The sequence below is a fragment of the Rousettus aegyptiacus genome, unplaced genomic scaffold (genome assembly GCF_014176215.1).
Source record: "Rousettus aegyptiacus isolate mRouAeg1 unplaced genomic scaffold, mRouAeg1.p scaffold_m13_p_7, whole genome shotgun sequence".
In the NCBI taxonomy this organism is placed as follows: Eukaryota; Metazoa; Chordata; class Mammalia; order Chiroptera; family Pteropodidae; genus Rousettus; species Rousettus aegyptiacus.
This window is the reverse complement of record NW_023416310.1, coordinates 107,897,519-107,907,657: the sequence shown is the minus strand read 5'-3', so window position 1 is coordinate 107,907,657 and position 10,139 is coordinate 107,897,519. Positions and strand designations below refer to the sequence as shown.

Here is a 10,139-nt window from a genome sequence, read left to right as displayed (position 1 = left end):
CCAACATTTATTTACCAAATGTTTACTTTTCTTCCTCCATGTGAATTGCTTTCTGCCCTTTAAAGTCCCAAACCATTAACCACTCCTTCGCTCAAGGTGGCATATAAATCTCAACTGCCCAATTTGTCTTGGGGCCCCATATTCTCTAATTAAATTTGGTTCTTTTCGCCTGTTAATCTCTTTGATTATTAGACCAGCCAGAAGAACAAAGGGAAAAGGGGGGAAATTTCCCCTTCCCCATAAGATGAAAGTCTAGATTCCTTTTATATTCTTCTGTTTAATGTCTTTGGAATAATCTCAAATTTATACTTCTTCATGGTATATAAAACATCCTAACTTCAAGTTATTGAAACCTTTCTAACTGATTATAATCATTTAAGACTTTAAAATGTTGTTTGGGCGTCTCATGTATATCTTTAATTATGGCCAAGAACACAGTCTTTCTAGTATGAATCCTTTGAAATTACTTTGTGACAAAGCATGTGGTTAGTTTATATAAATACTAGAAATTACATTACATTGATTGACTTTTTTAAGAAAACAGTTGTTCAGTTTCCTTGATGTTTTGCTGCATTTATTGAGACTGTGACCCAGAAGTTGTTGTGAACAAGGTAAAATCATATTGTCATTTTTAAAACCAGCCATAAACTCTATAGAGCAGCAACTAGATTAGAGTTGGGGGTGGGAAAAGGGATTTGCTACATGTGGGAAGGAGAAGTCTTTCTGGAGCGATGAAAATACTCTAAAATCACATTCTGGTGATGGTTGCACAATTCTATAAATTTACTAAAAATCATTGAGTTGTTTAAGTTAAACAAATTTCATGCTAAGTTATGCCTCAATAAAGATATTGAATTTTAAAAAAGCAACAGCCACAGAGACCTCTCTTAGGAAGCAAGCATGCCTGTGTGTGTGTGTGTGTGTGTGTGTGTGTGTGTGTGTGTGTGTGTGTGTGTGTGTGTGTGTGTGTGTTTGGCAAGCACTGGACACTGATGATCAGTTCCTGATGCAAAAGCAAGAGGGTCCTCATGGGCTCAGCCCATTGCCTGTGGCACTTAGGCTGCTTCCTGAACCCAACAGCACAGACCTCTGTACTGGACCCAGGCTGCCTGCCTACGCCTGTGGAGCTCGGAGCTCCCTGTCACAGGTCAGCACAGGGCCTGCTTAGCTTGCATCAGCACCTTCTGTGTCCCCATGTTCCTTGGGGGCCTTGAACCCCCACCCCTGTGGGGGCCTAAGTGTCTGGAACCTCTGGAAGGTAGCCTAGGGAAAAGCCTGGAGCCCCAGGCAGGGATCGAGGGCCACACTGAGGCTCTGGACACAGTGTGTTCTTAGTCTTTCAGGGATTTATTAAGGCATTGAGCACAGTGTGGTTTTTAGCCGACTGAAATGAATACAAGGATGTATATCAGGACCTGAGGGATGTGCTTTTAAGGTCAATGGTGAGGATGATAAGCTGAAAGAGCATTTAGAATTCACCTGTGTGGCACCCAGTGTCCCTCAGACAAGAACTCTGGCTCAGGGGCCCCTGGAGAGCTACCACTGGTGCCCAAAAGGCAAGCGGCCCGCTACTTAGCGCTCAGGCTACTTAGTGCTCAGTGGCTGGTAAGCCGGAGCAGGCAGCTGCAGGAGCGCCTGTGGGTGGAGCATGTGGTCCCAGCTCTCAGACAAGGGGGCAGAGGGCCAGCAGGGGAGACGGGAGGGCCTCTGCCTGGGCCCCACCCAGGCTGTTCAGCCTTCTTTCCACTGCTTCTAGGGAAATGGGAGGGGCATTTCTCCTGAAGGAGAAAACTGATGAGAAGGAAGGGGTGGGAGAGGTCAGCCTCAGAGCGGAGCCTTCATCCGGAAGCCCAAGACTGCTCCTGGTCACTGGACGAGCTGAACTGTCTCTCTACCTTCTTTTGGTCCTTAATCTTGAGTCCAATGTCCACCTTCTTCTCAAAGAAGTTCACCAGCACGGACTCCGTCAGGATGGAGGCCAGGATCTGCTCGAAGGAGATGCTCCACTCGGTGTCCACGGCGCCCCCCCTGTGGGTGGTGGCCGCGGGGCTGTGTGCCTCCCCACCCACCAGTACTGTGTCGTCGGCCAGGTCCTCACACTGCAGGGAACCCGTGCTGACCACTGAGTAGGAGGACATGGACATGTCATCTTTGGTTTCATCGTCAGACAGACGCTGGGATGGGGAGCCCTGGCCCTCGCCGCCACCCCCTTCACCCACCACCTGGCTCTCCTGAGGCGCTTTCCCAAGTTGGGTGTCTCCGCCAGCTTTGGCTTGGGGGTCGCCCGCGGCTGGTGGCTGGAGCTCCCGGGCCAGGTCCTGAGGGGAACTGAGGGCTGGCTGCCCGTCCTCCCTCGGGGCACTGTCCCTGGGCTTCCTGCTGGGCTGTGCTGAGAACCTCTTCCCCAGCTCTCCCATGCGCAGCAGCAGGCTGGCCACGGCGGCGATGGCGTGGTACAGCTCCTGCTCCAGGGGGTCCTCACTGAACACGTTGTAGAGCGTCTTGCACAGCTCAATGAACTGTTCCTTTTAAGGGAAAAACGGAAAAAGGGCCAGGAGAGGCCAAGGTCAGGTTGAGTCGGGCTGCACTCAGGCCACTGTGTCTTGTTCATCCTGCCCACTTCACAGACGGGGACACCGATGCCCAGACAGGGACAATGATGTGAGTGATGTAGCACAGCCTTGAAAGGGCTTTCTTTCCCGGCTGCCTTTCTTCCAGCACTGAGAATGATCTGGAATCTCCGCCTGTCTCATGTCCATTCTGTTAGCAGAGCCAGCCTATCTCTGTCGTGACTCTCCAAAGCCAGTGACTACAGGCTTTCTTCACTGTGCCTTGGAACCACTTTGAGCTCTTTATATTTTTACTCAAAGTGACTTTAACTTTGTCCTTGACAAAGCTCTTTGGAAGGTGGTGACAAGGCAAGTGCAGCCTGGGGCAGCCGAAGGGACAGGAGGTTTGACATCAGACCCTGAAATCACATGTTTAGGCCTCTTGGTCTGGGAATGGGGTGAAACCCCAGTCTGCGGGGTGCCCCACACCAGCCTAAGGTGAAAGCGACCAGCAGGCAGGGTGTCCCCTTGGCCAGAGCAGGGATGTGATCAAGCTGCAGCTCAAGAACTGCCTGTGGTTAGATGTCTGCAGTCCTGGCCTTGAGACCCTTGCCAAGACACCAGGCTCCGGACCCAGGCCCAGCAAACTAACAGCGGGCCCGCGGAAGCAGGAGCACCATGCCACCTTTTGGTGGCATGTCAGTCTCTGCTTATCAGAGGCCAACCTTCTCTAATGCTTTTCTGGTTCACAGATCTTGGTCAAGAATAAGCAGGTTGTCACCATGAGACACCACCCTGAACAAGGCCTTGAAGCAACTGGTCTTCTGTCTCTCAGGAGCTGTCCCTGACTGCCATCTGACTAGCGGGCTAGAGGCAGGTGGGAGAATCCCCACCCTCCAGGGGCTGCGTGGAGGGAGGCCAAGCTCAGTCAGCACTTTCAGCCACAGCTGCTGAGCCTCTGGTGGTGCCTACCTGGTCCATCTTGGGGAGGTCCTTGATGGTCTCCTTCTGTACCTCTTTCTCCTTGGCCCATATTTGAAGATAGTGCCGGTAATCAGGGGGGCTGGTCCCCCTCTCCTCTGTGAGTTGGGAGAAAAAAGATTAATCTCCATCTGTCAAATGAGAGAAAGAGGGCAGGGGGCTGGTAGCAGGGAATGAGGGGGTCAAGGAACTGTCCAGTGTGGAGTTACCTGGACCCTTCTAGAAAATATCCTGGCATTTGGGAAGGTGGTGAGGGAAAGGACACCTCAGAACACTCACAGGTCCCCTCTGCGTTGTGCTAAAGTAGGTCTGACCTAAGCCAATAAAGGAGGGCTGACCTATCTTCCCCAAGATGGTGATGGAACCACCACATGGAGGCTGGAGGACGACGGCATGAGTGGGAGAAGCTGGCCGGGCACCCAGAGGGAGGTGGTGACAGCCAGGGCTGTTCGCAGCTACAGGAAGATTTAGGCAGGGGTACCTCCCCTGGCAGCCGATGGGCCAGCATTCACCGCACAGCATTGCCCTTTCCACAGGGACAGCCTCTGAGTCAGGCCATGTTTGCCATCTGCCTGGTAGGGGCTTTCCCAATGTGACGGGGTGCTCAGACCCTGCGACCCCAGGGTCTCTACCAGCACTAGCAGAGATGGGCCTGTGTGTATATATACCTCCTTTTTTTTCTTGGACGTCTTCATTTCCAGTTCCCTCTCGCTCTTCCTGCTGTAGTGTTTCTGGACGACCAGAAAAAGAACACAGAGAACATTCTTCTATTAGGACTCAAACCACTGAGGTCTGTGAGGGGTCTAGTCTGTGCTCTCCTGTAGAAGCAGACCTGGCCCAGGCAGCAGGTCCTGCTGGTTACCATGGAACCCCATGACTACCGGAGCCTCATGCCCTGTCTGTCAAAGGAATACAAGTCTCACCACAGTGTTTATGAGCACAATGATGTATATTATGGAGAAACAGTGTGAGAACTTCTTTGTTGTCTTTGCTAAAAAGGTCAAACTGAGGGCTTCCTAATTACCAACTCAACTTTTGACTGCCACGCTAGCAGAGGAGGCATTTTTAAATACAATTCAGCTCTGTATTTCTTAGAGGGATACATTTACTGGAGTTGGCACACACTGTGCTTCCTACAGTGGCCATGAACATGGTGGGAAGCAGGCCACCCAGCTCTCTCAGACCTGCTCCCTGAGGCAGTGAGGCCGGTGGGGGGCCCTATGGCCAACGGTAACAACCTGGCTCTGAGAGGCTCTCACTGCTGTGTGGTGGTGAGGAAGGGCTCACCTCTCTGGGCTCGGACTTCTCCCCTGGAACAGACACCCACTGCCTGGGGGCTATGTGGTGTCTGAGGACAGGACTCTGTGCCCTCAGCCTGTGGCCTCTCCCAGAAGCAACTGGGACAAGCCTAAAGCACCCATGATTTGCCTAGGCTCCGAGTATGGCAGGTATATCTGCTTCTTTAGTTTGTATACTTGAAATCAAGGTCCTGAACCTTCACAGTCAAGTTCAATTAAGCCTCTGACACTGCAACAGGACTGCCTTGGGTATCTTGATACATGCTGTTTAAAATTTTTCTTTTGGGTATATTATCATTGTTGTGTTTGTAACCCACGAGAAGTTACAGGGTGACATTTCAGTCAGTTTGGTGAGTACACAATTACACACTACCAGCTCAACTGCCAAGTCCCAGGACCAGAATGCCCCATCTCCCTAGACTGAGGCTCCCAAAGATCTTTAAATGTAGCAGAGGGATGACTTCTAATAGGCACTCAACAAACATATTTTCCCCAATGAAAAAGTTGTGTGGAACATGAAACACATTTTCCAAGGAAAGCAGCCAGCACTCTGCTCCACCTCCTCTTGTCCATGTTGTTTCGCACTGTTGTAATGGTAGCATTTGTGTTTTTTTCTTATGAATGTGGCATGCAGCTAATGCCCTGGTGCCTGCGTAATACCTGCTGTGCTGTGTGTCCTTATCGACATCCCCATGACAAGCACAGAGGCCGCCCCTCACCTCTCCCAGGCCAAAGTGGCATGGCTCCCTCTCAGGACTTAGCCACACGGGAGGTGTCCCTGGGACCAAGAGTTTCCAGGGGATTGGCTGTGCAAGAGACTGTTAGGAAGATAGAGCCCAAGGCCTAGAGGGAGCCCAGTGCAGAGGGGGTGCCCCTGCTCCCCAGGGACTGACCTTGAGCCTCCCAGGGCAGGAAAAGATCCAGATCTGAGGCCAGAGGAGATGCTGGAAGGGACAGCGGAGGAGAAGCGAGGGCGGTGGGGGCAAAGGCCAGGGTCCAGGAAGGCAGAGACAAGAGAAACAAGTGAGAACACCCCGGGGACCTACTCAGAGGGAGGGGCAGCGCCCTCGCCCTCTCCGGCCAGCACCCCAAGGAGGCTGGCTCCCCAGCCTACCCAGGGCTGTAGGTGTCCTAACGGCACTCACCTTCTGAGGAGCTGTCCTCGGTGAAATAGTGGGTCGCTTCCAGGGCTGACTCGGCCTCCTCTGGGCTCAGGGCTGTGCTCAGAGAGGAATGAGGGTGAGGGCAGGAGGAAACAATGCGACTTCACCAGGGCCACCCTCTCACGACAAAGGCCTAGTTCCCCCATGGCATGCCCCACGGCTCCCAGCCCTGCCAGTGTGGCATGTGGTCACAGTGGTAACGGTGACCTGGATTCTGGTTATTGCTACTTTCTGGACTTCATGATTTTTGAACATGTGACATGTGTCCCAGGCAAGAATCTAGTCAGTGCAGCTTGAAGGCCAGTGAGTGACCCAGAGGGTCCTTCGGAACGCTTTTGCTCCTGCGATACACACACAGGGCCGGCTGTGCACAGGGACTTGCTTTTCTTACTCCATGCATCCTGGACATCGGTCCAAATGGGGACGTTCTCTGTCAGTAAGCAGTCCTTGGGGGAGCCATGTGGTTCTGTGGGGGACCTATTTTCCCTGTCGTACAGAGGGAGTGCATGGCACATGGTGGGGCGACAGGGCATTGGCAAGGTCCACCGGAGCCCTAGACAAAGCAGGGCAGGCAAGGTGGCCCGGGAGCGGTGGGGATGGCCCTGGGTGCCCTCATCCACAGGCTCCTGGCCCACTGGGCTCTGCCAGCCCCGGCCTCTCCCTCAGCAGAGTCATTGGTGGCTGGTATCAACTTCCCTGGAGGTGTCTGAGGCCACTATTCCTTGTCACATTAGAGGCAAAAACCAGCCACAAGAATGCCCGTGTTAAGAGCACAACTCTCCAACTGACTGTACACAGCAATCTTTAAAAATATCTGTCTGGGCCCTGCCCCAGGCCAGTGAAGTGAGAGCCTCTGAGGTGAGCGTGGCACTAGCATTCCGAAAATCACTTGGCTGACTCCCAGGCAGCTGCTGACACCGTTGTGGCCAAGAGCAGGGACCAGCAGCTCTACCCCAGAGCAGAGCACCTGGGGTCAGAATTTTCACCTGTGTCACAGTTCCCTCCTGTGAAGATGGGGCTAACTCCACTTGAAGAGCTCTCCTTGTGGCCACCCTTGCTGAGCCAGTTAGCTTGGCTTGCACAGAAGGAACCCAGCAACCACGAGATCTGGCCTGCCTTTGGACCTACAGGCCCACCATGCTACCTGTCAGCGTCCCCACTAGGCTGAGGTACCCTTTAGAGAAGCTATAGGGGAGTATGGTCCCTGCCCATGGCCATAAGACAGGGCTCCCCGGGCCGACCCTCCAGGGATCAATAGGGACCTTGAGAAACTTAAGGACAAGCTAATGAAATAAGGGGTCTCCATTTCGAACTTGAATATTCACTTATTCCCCTCATGGTTTTTCAGTCGAGCTGCCCTGTGTTCCCTGGGACCGTAGCCTCTGGGCAGAGTCACCCTCCCTGAGACACTCTTGCATATCCCTTCCCAGGTCACGGCCCTGCTCTCAGCCCTAGCGCATCGGCACTGAGCTAGATGCGGCCTCTCACAGGACCTCCTGAGTTGGAACCACTCTGCTTGGCCTCCCAGAGGCCTTGGAGGTCAGCTCTGGACAAGTGAGTGCTCCTCACTGGAAGTGTGAGGGAGGCACTCACCTGGGGGCAGATGTAGCTTGTAGAGCACCTTGAGCTTGTCTGTCAGGTCTCCGTGGTACATCCCGCCTGTGGAGAAAGGCCAGAGAGGAGGCACACTGGCAAGAACCCCAGGGCTGGCCCTCATTGGCACACCCTCCTTCCAGCGTGTCCTGGTGCCCCCTGAGAGCCTGACTCCCTCTGGGAGGGGTCCTAGGAGTGAGCCCAGGCCTCCTGCTCTTTCCTGAGCTTGCCCTTCCCTGGGCAGGCCCAGGCTGTGGGAAAGAGGGACCCCACTGGACCTCTAGTGTCTCCAGTGGAAAATGACCCTGCCATTATCAAGGGACCTGGGCTTCTCTGGGCCCTGGAGCCACTCACTCATCCCTGTCACGAACTCCTTGAAGTTGATCAGTGAGTCCTTGTTCCTGTCCAGGAGTCGGAACATGCGCCCTGCCAGCACAGATGTGTGGGAGCCACAGGCCCAGGGCGTCAGGCTGGCAAAAAGTTCCTGGAACTGGGTGGCGTCGATGCGGTACTGCTCCAGGTAGGGCAGGCTGGGGTCCCGACGCATGGCAGTGGGTTGGCCACGCCCCCAGTACTGACTGGCCAGGTGCTTGGCCTGCAGGGGGCACAGCCTGGTGAGATGGCCGTTAGGATCAGCAGGCTGGTCCATGTGTCCCCTCCTCCTCCATCCAGGGCTGCAGAGGCCTGGAAGTGAGCACTGAGCCAGACACAGCCTCTCACAGGATCTCCTGAGTTGGAACCACCAGACCTCATTCATTGACACAGGAAGTGGGACAGAACTGGGACAGGCCACAGTGGGCCACGGGGAGGTGCTGCCTCTGATTCTAAAGCCACAGCACGGTGCCACTTTGGGGGCTGAACCAGAGGCAGCTGGGGTAGGTAGGTAGGAACTGACCAGAGTGGAAAGGTAGCGTGGACTTTGCTGATTGTGTCCAGTCTTCGGCACCCTTCCTGCTGCTTCTGTTACAGCACCTGAAATTTTCTTGGAAAGCCCCTCCTGTCCTACCCTGAAGCAAAGGGGCAGGGGAATGGCTCAATTCTGGCCCAGCAGCACTCTCCTGTTGTCACAGCCCCCGACTGGAGTCAGTCCAAGGACTAACCCCGGGCTTTCTGCTAAAACCCCTTGGAAAGAAAAGTTCTCTTGCCACTAGGGTTACTAAGAGGACAGGGTGACCTGGAGCTGCAGAAGACAGTCCTGCCACTCTGCTGGAAGAGCAGTCCAGAGGACATCTGAGGTGGAGAAGCCTGACAGCATGCTGGAACACCTGGATCCAGCCATGCCTGAAGCTGTGCATTTCTAGATTCTCAGTTACATGAGCCAGTGCAATCTCCCTTCTGTGTACATTGATTTGAGTGGATTTTCTAACATTTAACAGTATTCTGCCTGAATTCCAAGGATTAAATTCTACCACATGAGGTAACTGCATCTGAAGGTGTCTTTAGATCTTTTTCTTTCCTGGCATGAGACTGCTGCACTATAGATGCATTTGGGGGACTGGGATGGGGTGCTGGTGCTGCCCTTGCTCTTGGCTGTCACCTTAAACACCATGTAAAGATCCTCCAGCTCCTCAATTGAGAAACCAATGTCTCCGGGTATAGCTCGGACCTAGAAGGAAAGGAAAATGGATGTAGTGATGGATGGAATCTCAAGTTCCTGCCACGGTAAAGGCAAGCGACTCTTTGAGAGAACCCCTGTGTGGATGACGGTGAGAGGTAAGAATGCGAGCCACTCTTGGTATCCTTCTCAGGAAAGACGGTGTGGTCCACATGCTTACCCCCTGTGTCACATCTGCCACTCGGTCCACACTCCTTTCTGGTGGGCACTGGGGGTACTTTCTGTTCTGAACACCCAGCCGGGAACACTGGGTGAGGGGCAGGCATCTAATGGCTACTGTCTGGTCCTTGGAAAGACCCTGGCACTGGGTCTTTGGAGGATGTTCTAGAACTTCTCAGTAAATACTCCCCCCAGAGATGAGGGGGCTTATGGTAGAGGAATGGTAGACTGGGCGCGTGGAGGGTGGCTAAGGGTTACTAGCCAGGAGTGGGAGCAAAGCCAGGCCTGATGGCTCAGCACAGAGCGAGATCACGCTTGGCCTGTAGGCACTGGGGCGGGGGGGGGGGGGGAGGGCGGTCAGAGAAACTTCCCAGTGGCTGATCCATGAGAACACAGTTACCAGACTGCTTCATCCCTAACCTCAAACTGGCACCTGTATCCCTGATGCCAGTCCTACGTGAGGCAGCACTAGAGAGCGCTGCACCCACCCGGCTTGGAGGGAGATTCTGAAGATACCAGGGTAGAAGCAGCCCACTTGGGTCACCCCCCCGCTTCCACCCCCTCTGGCCAACAGGGGCCCTCGTACCACACTCCTCTTGGCTGTGTCCTCCAGGGACTGGATCACTTTCAGCCTCTGTTTAAACCGCATCTGTTCAATGTCGTCGGCCCTCAGGCTGCTGAATTTCTACTGGCCAGAGGTGACTTGGTGAGGTCAGGTGGAACCACAGAACAGAGGGCTGCCACTGCCACCCGTGCCTGCACCCGCATCCACATGGCCAGA

At 54.0% G+C, this 10,139-nt stretch overlaps 1 protein-coding gene across 2 annotated transcripts in view; it reads right to left on the bottom strand.

Moving 5' to 3' along the window:
- Nucleotides 1-552: 552 nt before the first annotated feature.
- The window catches only part of TBC1D9B (TBC1 domain family member 9B), a 39,771-nt gene continuing 30,184 nt past the window's right edge, over nt 553-10,139 (bottom strand). The window contains exons 14-22 of one of the 2 annotated variants that reach the window (XM_016147747.2): nt 9,945-10,043; nt 9,122-9,190; nt 7,939-8,179; nt 7,585-7,650; nt 5,974-6,045; nt 5,722-5,772; nt 4,199-4,261; nt 3,522-3,628; nt 553-2,525 (exon numbers count right to left, since the gene is read on the bottom strand). In XM_016147747.2, coding sequence (XP_016003233.2) covers nt 1,839-2,525; nt 3,522-3,628; nt 4,199-4,261; nt 5,722-5,772; nt 5,974-6,045; nt 7,585-7,650; nt 7,939-8,179; nt 9,122-9,190; nt 9,945-10,043 — 1,455 coding nt within the window. In that variant the 3' untranslated portion in view covers nt 553-1,838. The remainder of the gene's footprint in view (nt 2,526-3,521; nt 3,629-4,198; nt 4,262-5,721; nt 5,773-5,973; nt 6,046-7,584; nt 7,651-7,938; nt 8,180-9,121; nt 9,191-9,944; nt 10,044-10,139) is intronic. The other variant, XM_016147748.2, reaches the window with a different exon arrangement.